The sequence below is a fragment of the Trichoderma breve genome, chromosome 3 (assembly GCF_028502605.1).
Source record: "Trichoderma breve strain T069 chromosome 3, whole genome shotgun sequence".
Taxonomy (NCBI): domain Eukaryota; kingdom Fungi; phylum Ascomycota; class Sordariomycetes; order Hypocreales; family Hypocreaceae; genus Trichoderma; species Trichoderma breve.
The window spans coordinates 854168-878885 of NC_079234.1; the positions used below are offsets into that span (position 1 = coordinate 854168).

The following is a 24718-nucleotide window of genomic DNA, read 5'->3' on the forward strand; positions in this document are numbered from 1 at the left end:
AATACGGCCACGATGGTCTGCGATTACATACTAGTCACATTCCAGGGTGTTATCATCAATCGTTCGACCAAAAGTACGGAGAACGCGATGATATGATGCCATTTTCGGCGAGCTCTAATTTAAATGACAATAAATTGGCTAGGGGACGAAAAAATACGGCAGGTCGAACGCAGTTCAAGTAATGCTAGACGTTAATGAGGACAAATGCAGATGAATTGCGGCTCAAAATTGATGAAGCCTGTCGTACAGCAAACGTCGAATATTCTAGGCCCAGATACAATGTAGCAACTTTAACTCACTCAAACGATCAAATGGCCTTCGATTGTCTGCATGGCGTGTGAGTGCGCCTACATGTCACATTAGGTCAGCCTCTAAATCCTCCTATTCGTTTCACCACTGAGACCACGTCACGCAACTTTGGGCATTGATGCAGATACTTATGGGGCGCGAGACGCTGGCTGCATGAATTATGGAGATTATCGTCTAATGAGAGCTGCAGAATAGCATGTCTTCCTCGGCTGGCCAATCAAATCACAAACTCGGTGAGTCGTCGCTTGCCACAGCCTAACAAATGACAGAGACTGAAGAGACATGCGCGGGGGAAAGAGAGGTTCCAAACACAATTCATGTCTTCTTCATGGTAGAAAGAACACCGAAAGTATATCGTTGCGGCTCAAATTGCGCATTGTATGCCTATGACTTTGGCAATTGACTATATATAAGCATCGTTGGATTTTAGAGACTTGCTGATCCAGAGATCTCTCAGACGCCCTATTATGCAATGGCTTGTTGACGAAGCTACATATTTATTCCATACTTTGTTACCATTAACCGATATTTACTATATAGTCTTCTTTGCAGACTCCAATAGCTTCGTCTACGACATAGGAGGGCATATTCTCCATCCCCTACTTCACCATGGCAGATCAACTTGACGAAGAGGACTCTTCAAAGAGAGTTCTCGTTGCGAGAAAAATGCTCAAAACTATGGGGTTTCACGAAGAAATGTTAAGAAGTATCGTCACATCATGGCTTGTTCCCCGGTTTAGACCAGAGATTACCTCCGAACTGGGTCAAAGTCTTACCAGAATCCAAGACGTTGGGTTCCTGGGGATAGCAAACAACTCCACCGAGGGGCTAAGACCTTACCGAATGTTCGACATTGCAGATCGTATGCTTGTCGATAACATCGATCCATCAGCACCATACTGCATGGTATCCCACCGCTGGAAGGACCCTGAAATCAACCTCGATCTACTTCGAAAGGCGAGACAAGACGTCTCTGAGTCATATCCAGTTTGGTACAACTCGGATCGGAATGACGTTGAGATCATTTTAAAATACTGTAAGGAGAAGGTGAAGCAGCAAAGAAAAGATGTTAACGGTTATGCCGTGAAGAGTAGACTTGATGAGAGGCTATCACAGCAAGGTTGCTATGTCCTATCTCTTCTTGGGATGCACCACCAGAGCAGAAAGATTCACACAGAAGTACGTGAAGCGCACGCAAACTTAGAGAGGATCGTACGAGACCAAAAGGTTATAGAGATGGAAAACAGAGTATACAAGGACCTCAACAATAAGGCGAAATATCCTGGTGGTGGAAATACAAATGGAACATCGACAGCGGAGGCCGATCAATACGAGCCTACAACCAATAATGTTGATGAGAACCACGACGTTATCAAGGCCGCGTACGACAGAGTATTTGACACAGAGTGGGAAAGAGACAAGCAGTCGGAGAACATAAAATTCGATGCCCTCAGTGGGGATCTCCGTGAGGCAGTGGACGGCATGATTCGCTGCTTACGTCTATGGAGATCCGCCATCAAAATCGAGCAATCCATTCTCAAGGCTGGAGAGATTTTTGACCGCGGCTTGTTACCTGGCCAAAAGCAACAAAAGTCTTATGTGTGGCTTGATACCTGCTGCATAGACAAGAGCAACCATAACGAGTATTCCGAATCAATGTCCCTGATGGGGGATTGGTATGCACAATCTGCATTTACCCTGGTGCACCTGGACACTGGATTCGATAAGTCGCCCAAAGGATCTGATGCAGAGATCTATTGGAAGGAGTTCTTGGACACAGATGGCGATTATGAGAAGTTGGCCTCAATCCCGGATCGAGAATTGGATCAAGTTCAGAGCTACAGAGATATTGACAATGAGCCGGAAGTTGAGTGGTCTACGAGAGGATGGACGCTGCAGGAATTGGTCATGAGTAGGATGACGTTCTTTGTCAATGCTGACTGGGAGTTCCTACACCGACCTGTTGAGAATCTAGGACGCGCATATCATCTCATACCTTATATCGATCTATATACAGAGGCTCTCGACGCCAAACCCACCCCGAACTCGTGGAAGCCCGAAGTCTTGATGACCGCGCTGTTGAACTCTGGGGCGGTTCTCCAAAGTGACGCGATGAAAGTGGTTTACCCTAGGATTCAAAAGGAATCAGAGGAGGTGGAGGTCGATGATAGCCAGTCTTTGAGCAACAGGCTTTTGACTTCAATTGCGATGCCATGGAATTTGATGGACACCGTGTTCCATGTCGTCAAACCCGAACCAACTAAGAGCGAGATACTAAACGACAAATCCTCACGAGACGCCTTGCTACGAGAAATATCGGTGCTTTGGGACCCAACATTAGCCACTCGGTTTCCTGTGATTGAGGCGAACGAAAAGGACAAGGCAAAGCAAAAGCTTTTCATGGTTCCCGAAAATGCATTCCCTCAAACTAGCCCAGACGCAGAGGAGAGGGTGTTACATGCGCTCTCTATCATCAAAGCTCTTGAGTTGATAGGATTCTGTTTCCCCAAGGACATATCCCGTGAGACTGCCAAATCCGAAATGGCGCAAGCCGTGTTCTTTGCCGCCGTGGGGCTCATCGAATGCTACGACGAAACTCGGTACCCCATTATTGTTCAGCGAATGCTACAGAGTGAGATCGGTGGGGGCAAACCGACTGAAGCCCAGGAAAAGGAACTGCTGAGGCTGAAAAGGGATGGGGAGAAGCGGGTGAAACTTGAGATGAGGAAAAAGCTCTTCCAAGAGCTGCTCAACTCTTTTCCCGAAGCAAAAGAACACTGCTCCATCGATGAAATGAAGAATATGGAAGAAAAAGAAGAGGCATTATCCAAAACTCTTGCGTACATCTTGCATGTTGTCGTCGACCTGGTGAAACCTCTGATCCAGGAGGACCGACAGTATATTGCGGACTTTGGCAACATCACACTCCTCGACTCATGGATAGACGGTACCCAAAGATTTGGTTTCACCACCCAAGAGGTCATGACTTTAGCATGCGAACGAAGGACTACAAAGTCGTTTGATCGTGCATATTCATTGATGGGTATCTTGGGCGTTCGGTTCCCAACTTTTTCCGCAGAGGGATATGAGAAAGCACTCTGCAGACTCCTCGATGAAACAATCACCATCCATAACGATGTGTCAGTTTTTAACTGGGTCGGATACAACAAAGGAAGTTCGATGCGTGGCCGCTCAATGTATCCATCAACACAGGAAGCGTATAAAGCCAAAGGGGGTAGGCTGCACAGCCGCAATTCATTTTCGGAAATTGAAAAAGACAAGATGTTGAGGACAACAAGTTCTTATCATGCCGTCGTCGCACTTTTGCGCGATGCGATCGATTTTCTTAAAAAGAACACTCCGCCCAAGCAGGAAGTTGAATGGATCCAAGACATTGCAACAATTGTCAAGAGCTTCAAATTGGATGAATTGAAAACGCCCCCAGTCGACCATTCAAGAGCAGAAAAGCTTGGAAGCCACGCCAGTGTCCATAGTAGAGCCGAAGCGTTGCCATATGAGATTGAGATTATCAGCAAATTCATCGGGTACATCATCAATCCTTCCACTAGGCCAAAGCCTGGTCCGAAAGACGAGCCGCAAACTATCACAATGAGAAATCTTACGTCTCAAGTTTCTATCAACACTGAAATGGAGCAAGTTTACGACATACCTGTTCGTGTATCAGCCGATGATACTGAACCAGTTGAGCGACCTGTCTCTCCAATGACGAACCAAGACCTTACACCCGCAGACGATGTCTCTGCTGTGGCTCCAACAGAGATTCCATCCCCTGGGGGAGGCGTTGATGATGAGTCTACGCCTTTGGGTAGAAAGAGCAGATTTGTAGAGCAGCTCTCTGAAGCAGGTAAAACCCCAGTGGCTTCTGCAGTAGAGTCACATAACAAGGCACAGGATGGAGATGAGATTGCAAATCCCGACGACGACGTCACTCGATACCTCCAGAATTGGGCTTCGAGAGTTTCCCAAGGATTCAAGGCAGATCGGAATACTCCAAAAGACATACTGCCGGCAAAAATAGACGGGATACAATACAAGGTTGAGGAGGAGCAGCATCAAGAAATCTCCACCAACAAGGTGTCATATTTTGGCTCCTCGAACATGATCTCACCACACCCTATCATAGTCACCAATGCAGGCATTGAGGGTATATTCGACGTTCAGCGTGTTATTATCACAATGGCAGATATTGACGGCCTTCGGCAACAAGTCGAGCATACGACAAGTACAGAGCAAATAATATCCGGCTACTGCTCAATCAGTACAGGCTTTGCCCAAGTGATTGTACGATTCTCGTGCAAGAGTGGCCTTTTGAGGAAACAGCTCGAGGTTAATGATGGAATTGACTTTGACGTGATAAAAGAGAAAAGTCCAAGCAAAAAGGAAGATAAAAAGCGAGAGCATAAAACCACTGCTAAGGTGCTTTGGAACAAATTGAAGAGAGATAAGAAGGACAAAGATGACAAAGATGGAGATAAAAAGAAGAAGAAGAAAAAGGGGAAAGATGAAGCAAACGATGGCACAGAAAGCGACTTACTTGGGTCGGAGAATCTAGATGATTCTGGCAACAAGAATGAGATTGAGAATGAGGCATCGGAAGGTCAACAGATTCGCGACACAGATGAAGAGAAGACCATCAGCCGGATGATCAAGTTTATCCAGGAAGAAGACTTGCGACTTGTGGCAGGCGAGTGGGTTCTTGCACGATGCTCAGGTGTGACCGATGCCAACTGGTTTCTCTGTCATCTCGAGCTGGGCTCGACACATCCATTTTACGGTTATCGCATCCCAACGAGTGAGATTGACTTCGAGAATTGCATCCCGGAAGATGGACTTGTGTTGGCTTGGAACACATACATGAACCGAAAGAAGGAAGAAATGTGCAAAATCTTGACAATGCTGCTCAAGTCAAAGGAGCGGAAGCTCAAGAGGAGAAAGCTCGTCGGTCGCATACTACGTGATCTAGCACCGGTGGATGAGAAAGCCGAACACGAGCCTGAAGACATTCGACAAAGCGTGGTTGATAGAATCGATACAAATGACGGCGAAATTGGTAATACACAGAACGAGTACGACTACCTGGATGAGTACACTCAGGATAGAAGCGAAGCCGCGAGAGGATTGCGGCCAAGTTCGGAGCATCACTCTTACGATTCCGCGATGAGCATGCCACAAGATGACATGTGGTCAGCTCCCGTGGATCCTCAATCCCAATTCACAGCTTCGAGTTTTGAGACGCCGAGCAATTTGCCCAACCAGGAGCTCCGTCCCGAAGACTCAGTATCCAATATCGGAGATCAAGACTCGAGGCCGAGTCAACAGCCGCCGACGCTGCGTGGTTCTACAGCGGCCTCCAAAGACGGCGAGGACGATGACGAAAAATCGCATTTTTGGGATTATCTGCCATTTATTGAAAAAGTTGCCGAGACCAAGGCGAAGCATTTCGACAAGCATTTGAGTGCCACAGTGTTGAAGGACACGCCGGCGGTGCTTCGGCAGGCGATTGAGAATTTGAATGACAATAGGGATTTCTTGCCGGCCATGTTTCACTCTGCAAAGAAGGTTCATATGTTTTAGGGAATTTTAAGTAGCAATTGATGAGCTTTTGTTATTTTACAGCGAGATGAATTATTCAAATTGTTAATCAACACTATTATTGCGAGAAAATGGAGACACTGTTACAAAAGAATCTGACTGGGGCCCAAGTTCCATGCCCTTTACTACAAGTTGATCTCATTTTCACAACTCACATCGCAAGTTTCAGGGGAGAGGCCATAGATGGTACGGACGATCTGTTCCCATTAAATCGCAATTACACTATTGCAATTTAAAACACCTGAAGATATGAGCTACACGGGCGTCTTGTCAGGCTCAATGACCGCGGAGATCAAAAATTGGAGATCGTCAACACTCCGTGCTGTCTACCCGGCAAGCAACAAAGAGACTGGTCTTATTACATGTACGCTTGATCCCTGAGCCAAAAAGTCTCAAAATTACCCATACCTAGAATGGTTCTGAGGGACTCTAGATCGATTATTGCTTGTCGGCAGATGCCCTGTCTATGGATTCAGGTCGTTGTTCAGCTTTCCAAACACGCGCCTTTCTCTCTAATGGACACATACTATGACCCTTTCCCCAAAGCAATTCCCTCATCATATGATTGTAATGGGCGCGATATTCATGTAGTCAAGTAACTAGCCGATTCTTCTCTTAATGTTACCGCGTATAGATGCAGCAATCAGGAAGCCATTCCTCGGGCTACAAACAACCACACCTAGCGATTCGCGCCCGCCATTCGATTCATCTCCATTTATGATTCCACCACAACTGCATCAGAGCAAGGAGAGATTGAGTATCAAGTGCCGAGAACCACATTAAATCTACATATTTGAAATGTACAAGAATGGCCTGATTTGCCGGTTCCATACACTTTCCGTTGGTATACGCGAAAGATCGGTACACTTGTTCAATTCCGTGATTCCGCGCTATTGTGCCAAATCTTTCAATTGGCCTATACCAGGTATTCAGAGGCAGAAATCTATGTACCGAAACGATCTGTCACTATTAACGCGGTCCCTGAACTTATTGGTGCATCGAACCGGCTAGGGAAGAAACCTGAATCGTAAAGACGAAAGACAGACATGCAGATCATCAGTATCACGGGGGCGATGGCTGGAATGTTTGTATGGGGTTAGGAAGGCCGGGGCTGGTCGGACTTCCAGAATTCACTGACACTTGACTCAAATTTAAACAGTATTTAAGTATGTCCTCCAGTCTTGCTTAATCTCATACCATTTGAAGGGATACTGTCAGCGTCGTTTGGTGAGACATGACGCAGTACATCTTCACAGCATGGAGTGCTGAGTACAGAATAGACTACATATAGGCATCCGGCTCCAGAAGAATCTGATTAAATGTACGCCTAATTCTTCGAGTATCGAGTTGGTTGCCTTCATTTTCCGAACTATATCAAACTTCCCTAAGAGTAGGATTACCAGATTTTAATTTGCTCTACATAGATCCTCCAGCTGAAATGAAATCGACGATGATGTCTCAGATGGCAGCATGCATATTGCCTAGTACACATTCTCGGTACTGGCTGATGACATGGAACTTACTCATTCAGCTGCTGTATTCACCAAGTTGTATTCATATTAATTGGTATCTGAGATGTCGATCTGTCGCGATGGATGATGACGGTGATGCTGCCTACGTGTATATAGGTTACATCATTACCAAACCACAGTTGTAATGAGCCTCCAAGCCAATACAATCGGTAGATATCTTCGTAACGCCTTTTGTGATTATTTGCAAGAAGGTTTGTAGGTGTGCCGTATCGCGGTTGCTCAATCCGACATCGTATGGCACTGCGACCGACCTTAGGCATGTTTACATCCCTTCTCTCAATGCTAGATCCAAAACGCACGTAAATTTTCGTTCCCTCTTGACACTCGCTTTTAAATATCGATGTCTGGTTAAACACCAGCTGGTACGTACTCTCATCATTGTGTGCCACCCCCATCTTCATGATCATATTCATGACAGCCAGGAGCGAAGCAGGAGACAATACTGATGGTCAATTCCAGTATTTAGGTCACACTCCAACGCATGTTACTAACTTTCAATTATGGCGGCCGAAGCTTCTGGGAAGAAGAATAAAAATATCGGTACTGGTTATGCCAGCGATGATTCCCAACGATCAGGGGCATCTATCAGCAATGAAACAATTGGAAACGATGCACAAGAAGTTCAAAAAGTAGACTTCTCACACAAAGAAGTTCTATCATCACGCAAGACGGAAGAATCTCACATTCGTATGCCGCACAATCTCGAGAATGGTCGACATGCCGAGTCCGAAGACGAACAGGACCCCTATGGGCATCTCCCACCTCACCAAGCGAACATCCTCAAGCGCCAAGTCGTCACTCCGAAGGTTCAACAAGGCATAAAAGTCATCTACTGCTATATTACGCGTAATGATGCCATAATCATTGGCATCTCTTCCATTTTCGCGGTAGCATCAGGTGCCACCATGCCACTCATGAATATCGTCTTTGGCCAACTTCAAAATTCTTTTCAGGGCTATTCAAACGACAGAGACGGCGCCCAACCTCTTACATATAGCGACTTCACTAACCAGATAACCAAGTTTGTGCTATATTTTATTTATCTTGCCATCGGTCAATTTGTTGCCTCATTTATCTGCACCTTGGGTTTCATATATACCGGCGAGCACATCACAGCCAAAATCCGAGAGCATTATCTCGCAAGTTGCTTACGACAAAACATCGCCTTCTTTGATAACCTGGGGGCGGGCGAGGTGACCACCAGAATCACTGCTGAAACTAGCCTCATACAAGATGGCATATCTGAAAAGGTTTCGCTGACTATTGCCGCCGTCGCTACCTTTATCACTGCCTATGTTGTGGGTTTCATCATGTATTGGAAACTCACTCTGATCCTATCTTGTTGCCTCTTTGCTCTATTTTTGACTACCAGTATCGGCTCCAGCTTTATGCTTAAGAACAACAAGGTCTCTCTTGACGCCTACGCCCAAGGTGGTAGTCTAGCCGAAGAAGTGATCAGCTCAATCCGCAATGCTATCGCCTTCGGTACACAAGACCGATTAGCCAGGAAATATGGCGAATATCTAGACAAAGGAGCCAAATATGGCTATAAGATGCAGAAGTCGATGGCCTTCATGTCAGCTACGATGTGGCTTATCCTCTATCTCACCTACGGTCTAGCGTTCTGGCAGGGAAGCAGCTACGTTTTGGATGAAGTCATTCCTTTATCCAAGCTTCTAATCGTTGTATTTTCTATCATTGTCGGCTCCTTTTCTCTAGTAAATGTCATGCCGCATATCCAAGCCTTTACAACGGCTATTGCGGCTGTGGGAAATATCGCAAACACCATCAACCGCCCGTCGCCTATCGATCCAATGAAGGATGAAGGCGAGAAATTAGATCATGTGAAAGGTAATCTTTACTTTAAGAATGTCCAGCACATTTACCCATCGCGCCCCGAAATGATAGTAATGGAAAATGTAAGCCTCAAGATCCCAGCCGGTAAGGTTACCGCTTTAGTCGGTGCGTCGGGCTCCGGAAAGAGCACTTTCATCGGTTTAATCGAGAGATTCTACGAGCCCGTCGGCGGTACGATATACCTCGATGGTCACAATATCAGCCAGCTGAACTTGAGATGGCTCCGTCAACAAGTGGCATTAGTCAGTCAGGAGCCGACTCTTTTCAGCACTTCTATCTACCAGAATATCCGCTATGGTCTTATTGGCACCAAGTTCGAATACGAAACAAAACAAAAGCAACGGCAGCTTATTATCGAGGCATCAAAAAAGGCAAATGTACATGAATTCGTGATGAGACTGCCCGAGGGCTACGAGACGAATGTGGGTGAGAAGGGATTCCTCCTTTCTGGTGGCCAAAAGCAACGCATTGCCATTGCTAGAGCCATCGTATCAGACCCTAAAAGTTTGTTCATACCAAGCTTACCCCAAAGATCAAATATGAGGTTTATACTAATTGGTAATATTAGTCTTGTTACTTGACGAGGCCACTTCTGCGCTCGACACAAAATCCGAGAGTGCTGTACAGGCTGCCCTCGAAGTGGCTGCGGCCGGCCGCACCACCATCATTATTGCGCACCGGCTATCGACTATCAAGGATGCCCACAACATTGTCGTCATGTCTCATGGCCGTATCATCGAGCAGGGCACTCACGTTGAGTTAATCAACAGCAAAGGCCATTATTTTGATCTCGTGTCAGCACAAGACATACTTGGGACTGACGCTTTAACGATTGATACTCAAGAGCAGCAGCTGGGTGAAAAAGAACAGCGCCTTATTCGCGACATTCCAACTGATTTTGGAGGCGACATCAAGATGCATCATGTGGAGTCACCCACGACGGAGGCCTCACAAAAGGCGGATTCGAATCATGAAATAGGGAAAGGCTACAGCCTATGGACCTTGATAGCCCTCATCAAGTCATTCAATGATCCAGAATGGAAGATTATGATTACAGGGATAGTTTTCTCAATCATATGTGGCGCCACTTATCCCGTGATGTCAGGTAAAAGGCCACCCCCATCCTCCACAATCTCAACAATATAGAATATCCATGTCTGACTATCATTGCTCTAGTCTTCTTTGCTAAAGAGATTTCCACACTATCACATCCTATAAATGACCAAAACAGGGCCGCACTAAAAAGAAGTTCTGACTTCTGGAGTGCCATGCTCTTGATGATTGCGGTTGTCCAGTTTATCGCTTATGCACTACAAGGTGCCGCATTTGGCTTCTGCTCTGAGAAATTGATCCGCCGTGTGAGAGAACGCGCATTCCGTACTATCTTGCGACAAGATGTTGCCTTTTTTGATAAGGACGAAAATACGTCTGGATCTCTCACAGCGTTCTTATCCACAGAGACGACACACGTAGCCGGCCTCAGTGGCGTTACACTGGGAACATTGACCATGATGATGGCGACCCTTATAATTGGCGTAGTTATGTCACTAGCTGTTGGCTGGAAACTGTCTCTGGTTTGCCTATCTGCTACACCAGTTCTTCTTGCTTGTGGATTTTATCGCTTTTGGATACTAGCGCAGTTCCAGCAGCGTTCAAAAGCTGAATATGCGGCGTCGGCATCTTTTGCATCCGAAGCGGTGTCTTCGATACGCACTGTCGCCTCTCTTACACGCGAGGTTGGTGTGCTTAACGAATATAAAGAAGCACTTAGGGCACAGCGGCGTAGGAGCCTTGTATCGGTTATTAAATCCAGTGTTCTCTATGCCGCATCACAAAGTCTAATTTTCCTTTGCCTTGCTTTGGGCTTCTGGTACGGCGGTACGCTGATTGGAAAGGGGGATTATAACGAGTTCCAATTCTTTTTGTGTCTCACGACGGTCATCTTTGGATCACAGTCAGCCGGAACTATCTTCTCCTTCGCTCCCAACATGAGTAACGCACACCGAGCCGCAACGGAACTCAAGACATTGTTCGATCGGCAACCAACAATTGATACCTGGTCTGCCGAGGGAGAACGACTTGAAAAGGTCGAGGGAAAGATTGAGTTTCGTCAAGTATATTTACGCTATCCAGAACGACCGGAGCAGCTGGTCCTTCGAGGTCTCAATCTCTATATCCAACCAGGCCAATATATCGCCCTTGTAGGGAGCTCTGGCTGCGGTAAGAGCACCGCAATCAGTCTTTTAGAACGTTTCTATGACCCTACCGCCGGAGAGGTTTATATCGATGGTAAGGATATTAGTACACTAAATATCGCAGATTACCGGTCTTTCATCTCTCTCGTGAGTCAGGAACCGACGCTGTATCAAGGCACGATTAAAGACAATATTACTCTAGGCAGCGCTTGTAGTGATGTGTCTGATGAGGCTGTTGAGTTTGCCTGCCGCGAGGCTAATATCTACGATTTCATCATATCTCTTCCGGATGGCTTTAACACCGTTGTTGGAAGTAAAGGTGTCTTACTATCCGGAGGCCAAAAGCAGCGTATTGCTATTGCCCGCGCCTTAATTCGCGACCCCAAAATTCTGTTATTAGATGAGGCGACATCAGCCTTAGACTCCGAGTCTGAGAGATTAGTACAAGCGGCACTAGATAATGCGGCCAAGGGTCGAACAACTATCGCAGTAGCTCATCGGTTGAGTACTATCCAGAGGGCAGACCGTATCTATGTATTCGACATGGGAAGGGTTATCGAAGAGGGGACGCATGCCGATTTAATGAAGAAAAATGGGCGGTATTCTGAGCTTGTTAACCTACAAAGCCTTACAAATGATGCTTAGAGGGTATCACATTGTCATTTGGAGCTCTCAACTTAGACTGGCAGCGACTTCAGCCTAACCAATACTTTGGCCTGGAACTGCCCATATCGCGAGCAAATTTGGCTGAGGCGAGTGGAGAGAGCGTAAAGTGGACCAAACAAGGACCTAGAAGTACAATTATTAAAGTTGGAATATTTGATTCGATCGAGACGGGCGTTGTATACAGCAAGCTTGTCGGCCAACTCTGTTCATTAGGATTTGACATACCATGTATCTGTTCTTTCACATACGCATATGGAATGTATCTTGCTTTAATCTTGGTGAATCTACGTGGACTATTTTGCTTTGCTATTGCAGGGTTTGTTAAACGAATGCCAAACACTACACTTGTGATGCGATGTTTGATGCTAACCGAGGGTGTATACTTAGACGAAGTCTCGCCTCTCTCAACTCAGCCGGCCTCGAGACCTGTTGAATGCAACGACAATGGAAATGCCGTTTTAGCAGCGCATGAGTTTTGTTCGCTTAGTCTTTCATGCCAAACCTAGGATACCTGAAGGTATCAAACTCGCCAGCGCCCACTCCCAAGGGGGGATTGGAAACATACATTCCAGAAGCGCCCTGCGGCTTCTCTAATCTTTCCAAGAAATTTGCCACATTCTGCTTTAGATTTGTTCTCCTTCTTATGAAATAGAAAAGTATTGTGGTCGATGATACTCAAGTATCTATCACAAAGCTTGCTTGACCGGCCCTGCAATTCAAGCCCTTCGTCATAACCCCTCAGACCGTAGGACGGGAGAAACTTTGACAAACTTACCTAGGCCAGGAAAGTTCTTTGGCTCAACACGCTCGTTATTGTTTGCCTATCTGACAGAAATAAACCACCTCCGCCCAGGGTTTGAGAGTCATCAAGTGACGTATTTGAAACATACATGTTCTTTGTTCGGGACTGCGGAATAGATCCAGGTCCGGTTTGCTCTCCATGAACTCTTGGCTGAGGCCTCCAAAGGCGGGGATTGCTGAACAAAGAAGCCCTATTTGCCACATAATATTACACGTGATGCTCATTCGACAAAGAAAATAGAATAGGCAAAGACTGTTGCCTGGGCATGGCGAAAGAAATTGAGATCTGAAGGCGACTTCCTTTGTTTGTCGTTCATGTAGTGCAACCTGCTGCGCCGCCGTTGTACTCATCTTTCCCACCTTCATTCTCGTCACCACGCCACATGTACATGTATTTATACTTGAGACTCTGCCATCAGCTCAGAACTCAAACCTACCTAGTATGCTAGTATCAAGAGGTTTGGACGGCACTACATAGCTTCAAACACACGTTTATCAACAAGTCGGTATTTGGCGGAGCGCCGCTACACGCAAAGTCATGATGGGCTGGGAATACGATAAATACCCTAAAGACACTGCACCGCTTAGGAATATCGCCTTGGCTTGCGAGGAACTTCTACAAGAACTCTCGAAGAATGAAAAAGCCCAAGAAGATGCTGTTAACGCTAAAAAAGATAATTGGGCCTCTCGCCAATGCGACAAGTTCAGCATGTGGTGCACGATGATTGAGCTTAGCAGGAGTGGCAACAAGGCTTACGACCCCATGGATGGGCGAAAAAAACATGTTCCGGGGCTTGTTGAGATTCACGAGCAACTTCTTCAATTGCTGAAGGATAATCTGAAAGGTTTCTGCCTCTCCTAATAAAGTTCAATTAACGTAGCAGTCATAAATGGATGCTGACTGGAATCATCATGATCAGAACTACAACCACCCTTCGGAACACCCAAGCATGTCGTCAACATTGATGAAAGTGTAGACGATGCTCAGCCAGATTCAGCTTCGCTATGTTGCATGCCTCGCTCCTCCATTAGGTCTAAAGTAGCAGGTACCATCAGCGATCCTGCATCATCAGCATCTGAAAAACGCAATGCGCAGTTGAGAAAACACATCGAAGACACAATACGTCGACTACATGGTCACGCACTAATAATCAACTATGTCCTGTATCCTCATAAAGTTCCATGCGATATTGAGAATTTCATCATTGGAAATGCCAAGGGAGTTTTCACCTTGGCCCGCCTCCTCGTGAACTGGAGGTTGGAACTTCAACGGAAAGGCCACACACAAGATTTTATAATAAAAGAAATGAAATGCGCCGCCAAATTTTTTCCGCTATACCGCTATATCATCGAAAAAAAGGTCACTTTTATCGCATCCAAGAACTATAGAGGACGCAGTTATCCAATTAAGTGCCGATCCTGGTGCCCAGAGGTTTTTCGTAACGCCCTACAGCCAGACGCTGCTATCGTGGGCCAGAGAAAGGGCGCACAAAGCAGCCGTCGCGCCGTTGCTTCATAAACCGTCGCCTGTCTTGCCAAGGTTTCTATCGCTCGAGGAGTACGGTGCGTATTATCTCGTCACATAGTCGCTAAGACCATGCATGCACTATTATACATTTACAAAAACTTCGCCTTTTTGCTAACGCTGCACGCCATCGCACAGACATCAACGTCAAGTTTCGGCAACTGAGCATGGCAGAGCGAGAGCTGGAGCTGCTATGGGCCAAGTACAAGTCACCGAATGAAAAGATGGATCGCTATGGGAATATTAGTCCCTGGGCGCGAAATCGCGTTAAGCTGCAGGTTCCCGAAAACAAACCCGACTACATCAACACTTCTCCTATTACTCTCACGTCGTCTAGCCCAAATCAACCCCCGCTGCACTATATTGCTATGCAAGGACCTACCGAACCGTCATTCAATCACGTCTGGCGCATGATCGCTGAGCAAACCCCATCATCTGCATCTGTAGTTATCGTTCAGCTCACACCGACAGGTGGATGTGAACAGAATTGCGCTCAGTATTTGCCCATGTATGGAGAAAATGCTACTTGGACCTTTAACGACGATAATATATGGGGCGACAACTGGAAGGCACATCTTACCTTTAACTCACGAGAGGTCATTGCAGGCGGTGCGATTGAAAAGAGCATGCTGGTGCTGCGTGTATACAAAGAAGGAGGAGAAAAAGAAACTCGTGTTATCTGGCACTTTCTTTACAAGCGCTGGCCCGACTTTGGTGTTCCAACTCGAAACGACCTAGACAGCCTTCTCCAATTGATAAAGTTGTCGGAACAACATAGCTCGCCATTGATTAAGCGCATTGTTCATTGCAGCGCTGGTGTCGGCAGAACGGGTTCTTTTATTGCTCTCGATCACCTCATAAGAGAGCTCAACCTCGGAGTTCTCGAAAGATTTGACGAACCATCAGAGGGCCCTGATCTAATCTGTAACACAGTCGATATCCTGCACCAGCAGCGTTGTAGCATGGTCCAGAGTAAAAAGCAGTATCGATTCATCTACCAGTTTATGCGGAAGCTTTGGTGCGATAAGTACGGTGTTATAGATGAGGACGCAGACGACTTCGAATGAGCGGCAAGTGAGTTCAAAGATTCCAAAAGTTGAGGTTACAGATCTAGCAGCATGAGGGTTCAAAGATTGCAAGTGTTTAAGGCTCTAGATCTGGTAGCATGAGGGCGTGGGACGGTAGTCTTTACAAGTCTAGACTCTACAGTTGGAATGGTTGGTCATGACGCTGGAGACGCTCTAAGTAGATGGCAAGTTTCGTCTAAGGGACAGACACACAAGAGCAGAGATTGTTATACTTTCCGTCGTTATAATTGAAATTGTACTTATCGCGGTTATCCTACCAATTGTAAGTGATCTTACGGTATATATTTATTTAGCAAAATGAAGTTGTGCCTAAAAAACAGACGCAGTGGAATACTTTCCGTCGTTATAATGAAATTGTAGCATCGCTGTTATCCTAACGACTATAAGTGCCGATATAGAACAAGATAGCTCGCCAGGTGAGTAACGGATCCATTGTCTATCGCTACAGCAAATCCAGATAGATCTAAGCATCAATCCAACCAGACAAGAGTGTATATGATCCCAAGATACAAGTCTATTTAGCAAATCTAGACAGATCCAGAACATCAATCCAACCACACAGGATCCAACTCCCTCAACAAACCCAAATCAACATTAATAAAACTCTTCCACAGATCAATCTCCCTCAATCACGGCCTCGTCTGCACCGCAAACGTCGCAGCCGTGCAATTCTTCAACAACTCAGCCACATCCTCCGCCATAACAAGGATCAAATCGCCCCTATACGCTATCCGATCTTCAAGCCTCTCCTTGACATTTTCCAGAGCTTTGGCAGTGGTGTTGTGCATGCTCAGCTCGCTGCCCGGCATGTCCTTGGGCAAAAACTTCCACTCCCAGGGCCGGGAGACGCTATCCCGGAAGCTGGTTGCCTGTCGATTACCCATTCCCAGCATGAGTGGGTAAAAGTGCCGCGCTGTCCAGATTCGAAGAAGCGCGAAACGAGCATTCTGGTGCTTCTCTGCGAAATCTTCGGCAATGGGCAGTAACTTTGGCCATTTGTCTGGTCCGGTGAAGTGGGGTGGGTACGTTATCGGAAATAGTCTTCCAGGATCGTCATAGTTGATGAAGAGGTCCAGTGTGTCCGGGCGGTGAGGCTCAGTGTTCGCCGTGGCCACGCCTGGGACTATTCGGCCGTCATTTTCCAGATGTGCGGGGACCATGACTCCTGCTCGATATGCTGCGATTTGTTAGCAAATACTTCTTTCGGAGCTGATACAGGGTACTGACATTTAGCAATGATGGGGCGGATGGCAAGGCTCCAGTCAAACGGGTAAATATCCGAAAAGTGGCGGTCCTGCTCCAAAACAGCCTTCCACTCTGTCCAGAACTTCGGGTCACGGTACTTGTAGCTTGTTCTACTTCTTCGATCGGGCCGAGACTTGCTTCGTTCTCGGGGATCAAATAGGACAGAGTTCCTGAACGCCTCATACTGGTCTGATTTGAGAAACGCCGTTACATGGGCCGTTGTATCCACCTCTGGGAAAAACATGGCCATGGTCGAAAAAGCCAGAATCATGTCTTGAACGATAAATCCGTGGGACCACGGATCTGAACCATAATCTCCGTAGTAGTCATCGTCGAATGATTCAACTTCGAGCCATTGCATTAACTCGGCGATGTAATAAACCCAATCAGGCGATTCCGCACTGTCGAGACGATCGGCGATTAATTGACCTTCCTTGATGGCGTCAAGGCCAGTTTCCTCAAGGACTTCTCGCTGCTCTGCTGAGAGAGTTCCTTGTAGGAGCTTCTCCAAGCCGCTTTTCCAAATCGCAGGAAGCGCCCACATACTGTCTTCATCGGTATCCATCTCCTTGCTAAACGGTTCTTTAAAATCTTCCCCGGCAAGAATCGCCGTCAATCCTTTTTCCCAGTACTTGTTGTGACCAGGCAGCCCCGAGTGCTCAAGGCGACTGACGGGGTTTCTGATTTCGCGAAAATGCACATTCTTTTTGTTAGAAGTCAATTCGTCTGGGAATAAAATCTCATCCTCCACAGCATTGGCTTTGGTATAGAACAGGTATGGGGAGTCGGCCATTTCACCAGTGGCGGCACCCTGGGGCGTGAAGTCTCGTGGGGATTCTCCAACGACCCAACGAGCTGGAAACCCCAACCGTTTTCCAGTTTCTTGTCGACTCCCTGACTCAGGCGTTTTCTCATCTCTTGCTCGGTTTCAATATTGTTCTTATCAGGCATCGGTTCATCGGCTGCTTTCTTTGCTTTCTTTTGCTGCTGCATGGCCATGAGCTTGTCTTGTCCCCTGTCGGCTGTCGAGGAGTCGCCGGTGCTGCCTCGATCGCCAGGTTTGGCGGCACTCAGCTTGGCCTTTGCCTTTTTCTTACCATTCTTGGAGGGCTTTTGGCTGTCTTCTTCCTGCTGTTGCTCGGCGGCCTCTTCTACCTGTGGCTTGGGCTCGGCTGGGGGATCTTGGCTAGCCTCAATGTCTGCAGCATCCATCCAGAGGAAGTGCCTGATCAGATCAATGTACTGGTTGCGCTTGTCCTGGTCAGTGTCTTTAATAGGGTCCCAGGCCTCATCGCTTTCCCAATCATCTTCTGACATGTCCATACGCCCCCGGAAGGCAGCCTCAAGATAGGCATCCTGGCTCTTCTGTTCCTCCTCTCGCCTGGCCTGCTCTAGTCTAGCCTGCAGCTTGTCTCGGTGACGCTTGAACAAGGCAGCTTCCTGCTTAATCTTCTTCTGCTCCTTATCACGAGTTGCCTCTTCCTCTTCCTGGGCTTGGCGTACCCAAGCGAACCATTTCTCCTGCTGGTACAGCACATCAGCAGTTCGCTTTTCCAATTTTTCCAAAGACCGAAGAATGATGTGGCGGTTGCTGCTTAGCTTGTCGAGATATGCTTGGTGCCCATAGTCGATTTGGAGCGAATAAAAGTGGGTGTGGTGAAGCCTGCGGGCGTCGATGACCTGTCCGGTGAGGACATATCTGTCAAAGAGATGGGAATGCACCGTCCTGAGAGTCTCTTGGTCTTGAACATCCTCAAACGTCTGATTCGCAAGAGGAACCTTGCTTGTCTTTAGGTAGGGAGGGGCTTCGCTCTCCAGCTCATCCAGTCTGGCATTGCGTCGTTTGTACCCCTTGTAGAGCCCATAGACCTGCTTAGAATGGAACCAGCAGAAGACACCGTCGGCATGGGTAGCCTCTTTGGTGCACTTGCTCCCATCGGACAGGTGCAGAGCCTAGACGTTGAACGGGAGTCAGCGTCCACGGTTTGCTTGTTCGGCACTCAGAGTAGTGGGGTAGCGTGTTTATTCCCCGTACGAGCACATACCTGGCATTGCCCGTGATCTTGACTCATGGTCAGTGTCCCGGTAATGTCATGTGGTAGTACAGATACGGAGCACCTGGTTCTAGCCGTTCCGAGCCTCTTGATGCTGCCCTCGTCAAAGCCTCGCTCCGAGACCCTGATAGTAGCCCGTGCAGTACGGCCAGGCCAACAGAGTTAAATTTAGACTGGCGGCTATCACGATAAGACCCTTGGCGTGGGATTGCGTCTACTGTAAGGCGGGACAGTAGCTTGATTGGGTCATTGGTACTATGTATGGATGCTGGGACAAATGCTCAAGGCCTCAAAGCCTGGCCCTCGTTGCCAAGCAGGCAAAAGTGAACGTTTCACGCATGTTTCACGGCTGACTAAGGCATATGCAGCAACGGCGGGGCTCAGGAGTATTTGAGGATCAACAGTCTGTAACAGGGGTAAAGGGAAGCGGAACGAGAGCGAGTCAGAAAGAGTCTTGCTGGCCAGGGTAGACAAAAATATACAGAATCAATAAAATGACATGTGGTTATTTTTTGGCATCACTCAATTCCGTGGGGATTGAATCCCGTCTGACTGCGGCCACGCACGAGAAACGCGCAATATACGCAGAGACATGAGGAGAATACGCTCGTTGGCTCGGTATTCTGGATGAGATTAGTGTGGCTGTATATGCAGCTTGTCTGGCTTAGACTCTGTATGTTCGTCATTTCTCGATTTGCTCCTTTTTTCTTGCACATCCTTTGAACAGGTACAAGCAGTGATGATCGATAAATGTGGTCCTCAAAATCTTTAGCAGTCTCGCCACTTATTAAGCCACCACATCCAATGACCTTTGCGTGTACTGCATGTACTGTCTTTAGTCAGTACCCATTACATCAGCCATTTCATCATACTGTACCAATATTACAGGTCTTGATTGACGTGTGCGGTGTGGTGGTGTTGTATGTATTTTGGTACTGTACTGCAACCCCCTATTATGCGTGGCTTCTGGAAATAAATTCTGGTCCCGTCCCTCCTATGTACAGTAGCGCGAGATTGATTCCTGTTAGAACATGACGCAGTCAGGTGACTGCTCGGCGGTTCTATTTCCCCGGGCCCTTTGATAGCTTATCGCGCAGCCATGTGCCTGGATTATCTCACAGCTGAGAGTGAGCGCCAATTTGGAACCCCTGCTCAACATGTGGGCTCCCACTTTTTGGCTTCCAGGTTCCAGTCCAATTTGCCTCGAGGGTTTCAATCCCAATCCCGAGCGGGTTCGTCTGCGTCATGCTGGTCGCTCGCATTTCCTCATCTAGCGAACCGTTTTGCCAAGTCCCAAAGTTCCAAAGTATCTACGCATTTACGGTACCTGCCGACGTCATCAAGCAAAGGGCGCGGCTGCGAGATGCTTGGATTGCAAACAGGCCTCCAACGGGATCAACAGCGTTGGAGGCTCCAGTCCAATCGGCTACTGCAACACCAATCCTAGATCTTCCACTTTTCCCAAGACGGCTTCGTACGCTAGTCCCCCCGTTCAACCCCGCAATAGGGATTAGGGATTTTCGAGAGAATTCCTGTGGAATGAGATGAGTGCATTAGTAGCCTCGGCGAGGCCAGAGCAAGAGAGCGCATGACTTGCCCTCGAGGGCCATCTAATATGGACAGGACATGATATGACAGGCTGACGATGGCAGCATTCCAGCGTGATGGCGTGTAGGACGAAGCCGAGGCCAAGTTCAAGTCCAAGCAATCAGAGCACATGTTGCGGCCCGAACCTCGCGAATCTTGCAACGGTCGACACGACATCCATCAAGGGGGGGTCTTTAGTCGGTCTTGGAAGTGCAAATCAGCGCCGGCTAAAAGTAATCTTGCGCGCACGAGGTGGCGACTTGGAGGGGGAGGGGAAAGAGAGAAAAGGGAAAAGGGAAAAAGGAAGAAAAAAAAGGGTCCAGCAGCAGCTGAAAATGCGTCAGCGTGTACACTGCAAGAACTGGCACCAGCACAGTACGAGGGACTGCTCCAGTGGTGGTAAATGGTGCAAAACCGAAGAAGCGAGCAATCTCCGAGTCCAACGAATAGAGGCACTGGACGATGGTCATCGTTGGCTGCGACAAAGAGGCTCCCGTCGTCAGTGTTTGGCACCGCCTCGATGCAGTGCGTGGCCACGCGCGGGTACAAGATCCTGCTGGAAGCTGGCGAACGCGCGTCAGACCGGCCGCCATGTCGGAGGTCGGAGCCGTCGACAAAATAAACCTGAAATGAATCCACCAGACAGAAAGACGGACCAGATTCGCATGATGTCGCCTTGAGCCTTGGCAGAGACAGCGCTCTCTCTCTCTCTCTCTCTGTCTCTCTCTGGCCATTCCCGCTGAGCACCAACCAGCCAACAGGAGGACCCAGGAACTACACCACCCAAACCACCTACAGTACATTAGCTTAATTATACCCGTACTAGATACACGTATAAGCGACGCCTCACATCGACCCTTTCGGAGTAGGGCTGCCCAGCGCTGTGGGGGGCTGAGCCGGGGTCTTGTGATTAATCTGAGATTGGCAAGGCGCCGAGACAAGTATTTGCGCGTACCTGGCATGGTTCCACGGGACACGACTTGGAGCAAGACGCCACCACAGCAGCGGCCGACAGGTACCTGCTCGATACTACGTGCCACCACCTCGCCTCTCTCTCAGACTCTCAGCCTCTTAGACTCCAGTCTCCCAATCATCTTTAGATCAAGTCCCTTAGTTACAGTATAGTAGTACCACTAGTAGCAACCAACTCGTGCCGACGGCCCATGTACATACTACACAAGCGCTGGTCCCCCCCGTGGCGGTTTGCAGCCTAGCGGCGCTTCTAAAACAAAGGCCCCTAGAACGTGCCAGGCCTAGGCCCCCCAGGCTTGCCAGGCTCGCATCGAATCCCCTGTTGGGCCCGGCCAATCAGCGGCCCCGGCAGCGTCCCTTGTTCCATTCACTCGCTGTTGGCCGTGGTGCTAGTGGCCTCCAGGGCTCTCTCTCTCTGAATAAAAATCTCGTGCGCTGCGGGACTTAAGAGGTCACCTAACGCTCTCTTGGTCGGTGCTCTTGGTGTTTCGTCTTCGGTTGTCTGTTTCGTGGTGTTTGATCTCTCGACTCACTCCTTTCCAGTCCTTCACCACAACATGTTCAACAACGAGCAGCAGTTTGACGAGGAGCGCGGCGAGCGCCCGGCGCGCGAGTCTCGCTCTCCCTCGTCGACCCAGCGCAGGGCCCTCAAGTTCCTTCGCTTCCCCAGACTCAACAAGGCCGCCCTGTTCCTGCTCCTGCTCGTCGACGTGACCATCGTCGGCCTGCTCCTCTACTCGCTCGAGCCTCTCATCACGCTCCTGCGCAGAAACGACGAACTCTTCAGCCCTCGCATCACGATCCCTCGCAACGACTCATGGAGCTCGCCAATGTTCGACGACGACGACCACGAGCTGGGCCACCCCAAGATTCCTCGCATCCTGCACCAGACGACTAAAAATAGTACTATCCCCGAGAAATGGGTTGCCTCGCAGCGCAGTTGCAAGGAGACTTATGCCGATTTTGAGTACAAGGTGAGTCGAGCCAAGCAACCCTAGATATACACGCCATTTTTCTCCCTTTTTCTCCTTTTTTTTTTCTTTTTTCTAACAAGCATCTTCTCGCTTCTAGCTGTGGACTGACGAGCTGGCTCGCGATTTCATTGCTGCCGAATACCCCTGGTTTGTGGAGAACTGGGATGGCTACGCTTTCCCCATCCAACGCGCTGATGCCATCCGTTACTTCGTCCTCCACCACTATGGCGGCATTTACCTCGACATGGACACCTTCTGCAACGAGACCATTCCCTTTGAGGAGCTGGAAAAGGGCCCAGGACAGCACTATGCTCTGTTCAAGTCGACGCTGCCCACCGGCGTCACCAATGACTTCATGATTGCAACCGCCAGACACCCAGCCTACGCCGCGGCCGTCTCCAAACTTCCCCTATTCTACGACATCACCAGGTTTTGGGCCGAGATCCAGCCTTATGCCAACATCATGATGTCTTCTGGACCGCTGTTCCTCAGTCTCGTTGTCAAGGATTATCTGCTGGGCCAGCCTTCACTGCCCTCACCAACTGTGCAGGTCATTGATCCTCCTGACCTGCACTCATACATCACCGACCTCGAGAGCGCCACTTGGCACAAAGCAGATGCTCATGCCCTCATGTGGCTAGGCACACGACCCTGGACCTGGTTCCTCGCAGGTGCAGTAGGACTGCTCGCCGGCTTATATCTCATCAACTACCTGCTACTATTAATATGCGAAACTTGCCTCCGCAAGGTTCCATCAACCATCGCATACGCAGTCAAGGAGAGCAAGCTGGCATAGAAGACAGGGAGGTGTGGACACTTTTTCTACGTATATATATTGTGATAATGGCAGCATCTTGGTCAAAAGGGAATTCTGATTTACTGCATGGAGTATTTTTGTTGAAATAATCAGGGACGGTGCAAGGGAATAATGATATGACAACGCCGAATGCTCACCAAACTAGACTGGGAGCAATTTGTGCACCCCTAATAATATACCAAAATAATTGAATAACGATAAAAATCAGACATCCATTACTTTAGAACGTGATTGTAATTGAAAGTCAACAACCGTTGTCATTGTCTGATACCCAGATGCACGCATCTTCACATGTTACAATGGAGGACCCTAGGTAGAGCACAGGTAAAATCACACCAAACTACATTAGTAGTTCAAAGCAAGGTTGAGTATGAACATGAGCGTCGAGACCGAGCAGCAGAATGATCCAGACAGGCAGCGCAGCATCGAAATAACCCTTGGAAATTCAATTGCTACGGCTTCACATCTCACGCAGCAGGCGTTGGCAGCTGACATGCAGGATTTTGCTAGCCAAGACAAAAACCAACGGCAGATGCAAATGCGTTTACGTATGCCCTCTTCAATGTTCTGCAACATGCTTTCAAGTGACATACACCCCTCCTCGGCCGTTGGTTACATCTTTCTCCGCAATGCGCCTGTCGTTCATTGAACTCGGCAAAAAGGCGTTTGTGTTTGGGTCTAGAAGCGTAACTAGTTTCCTCTACATACTGCATACATTGTACGTATTGTTCTAGTTTCGGGGGAGGGTCTTATCTCGTCATTAATCTGGATAGGATGGGCGTTTTTGAAACGTGGTTTTTTGGGAATTTGTCTCCACGGTGGAAAAATATATCTGGGTGCTGTGATATAAGTGGCGTTGTTGAGACCGACCGAGGTTTTTTTTTTTTTTTTTTTTTTTTTTTTCAAGCAAAGCTCTCCAAGAACTTTCCACCACCAAAGTACATGTAGATAGGCCAATTGCATCCTTCCCATCTCAAGGAGGGTTCTCCATTGAATACGATGCACTGCCTTAAAAAATTGCTGCTTCGTACATGAAATACATGAGATTTCATTCGTCCAAACGCATTCGGCGGGCGTTGGAGTTTGGACACGAGTGGCTTGAAAATGACATCCAACACCCCTTCGGAGCAATTCGTATTACCGATGCCCCTGCCAAGCCTCTTGGATCATTCCCCACGCTGGCTAGCCGTAAGTGGGTATATATCGTGTCTGCGATTTGGGAGTGTGTCATGGTGTGGATTGTTGCTGACGGAGTTCTCTGGAGACATTTGTGTAGACGCGTAACAAATGTATGAGATAGGTCATCAATACTGTTCTCTGTATGGATACAGATGACTTGGTAAAGTGGAAATTGAATTTCTTTTTATTTCCGGTCCAAATCCGGAGTTGGCATGATGGAGGAGAGGAAGTGCTGGGGTTTGACAAACAAACTCGGAGGATTAGTGTATCAATATCCTTGACATCTCTCCAGATGAGAAGGTGA

At 47.9% G+C, this 24718-nt stretch overlaps 5 protein-coding genes across 5 annotated transcripts; 4 read left to right on the top strand and 1 right to left on the bottom strand.

Moving 5' to 3' along the window:
* Window positions 1-918: 918 nt before the first annotated feature.
* T069G_04695 (heterokaryon incompatibility protein (HET) domain-containing protein) lies at window positions 919-5904 on the top strand (the record flags this gene model as incomplete). The annotated part of the gene is made up of 1 exon (XM_056171905.1): window positions 919-5904. The coding sequence occupies one exon, from the start codon at window positions 919-921 to the stop codon at window positions 5902-5904; it is 4986 nt and encodes a 1661-aa protein (XP_056028763.1).
* A 2050-nt stretch (window positions 5905-7954) lies between these two features.
* T069G_04696 (ABC transporter transmembrane region domain-containing protein) lies at window positions 7955-12151 on the top strand (the record flags this gene model as incomplete). Its single annotated transcript, XM_056171906.1, has 4 exons — window positions 7955-8507; window positions 8571-9815; window positions 9880-10416; window positions 10488-12151. 4 exons carry the CDS (start codon window positions 7955-7957, stop codon window positions 12149-12151), a joined length of 3999 nt encoding a protein of 1332 aa, XP_056028764.1.
* Window positions 12152-13682: 1531 nt separating this feature from the next.
* T069G_04697 (protein-tyrosine phosphatase domain-containing protein) lies at window positions 13683-15565 on the top strand (the record flags this gene model as incomplete). The annotated part of the gene is made up of 5 exons (XM_056171907.1): window positions 13683-13818; window positions 13894-14230; window positions 14385-14536; window positions 14637-14906; window positions 14970-15565. 5 exons carry the CDS (start codon window positions 13683-13685, stop codon window positions 15563-15565), a joined length of 1491 nt encoding a protein of 496 aa, XP_056028765.1.
* Window positions 15566-16215: 650 nt separating this feature from the next.
* On the bottom strand, window positions 16216-18903 carry T069G_04698 (uncharacterized protein; the record flags this gene model as incomplete). Its single annotated transcript, XM_056171908.1, has 4 exons — window positions 16216-16763; window positions 16814-17686; window positions 17731-18784; window positions 18877-18903. The coding sequence occupies 4 exons, from the start codon at window positions 18901-18903 to the stop codon at window positions 16216-16218; spliced, it is 2502 nt and encodes an 833-aa protein (XP_056028766.1).
* Window positions 18904-22001: 3098 nt separating this feature from the next.
* On the top strand, window positions 22002-23214 carry T069G_04699 (glycosyltransferase sugar-binding region containing DXD motif domain-containing protein; the record flags this gene model as incomplete). The annotated part of the gene is made up of 2 exons (XM_056171909.1): window positions 22002-22418; window positions 22516-23214. The coding sequence occupies 2 exons, from the start codon at window positions 22002-22004 to the stop codon at window positions 23212-23214; spliced, it is 1116 nt and encodes a 371-aa protein (XP_056028767.1).
* Window positions 23215-24718: the final 1504 nt, after the last annotated feature.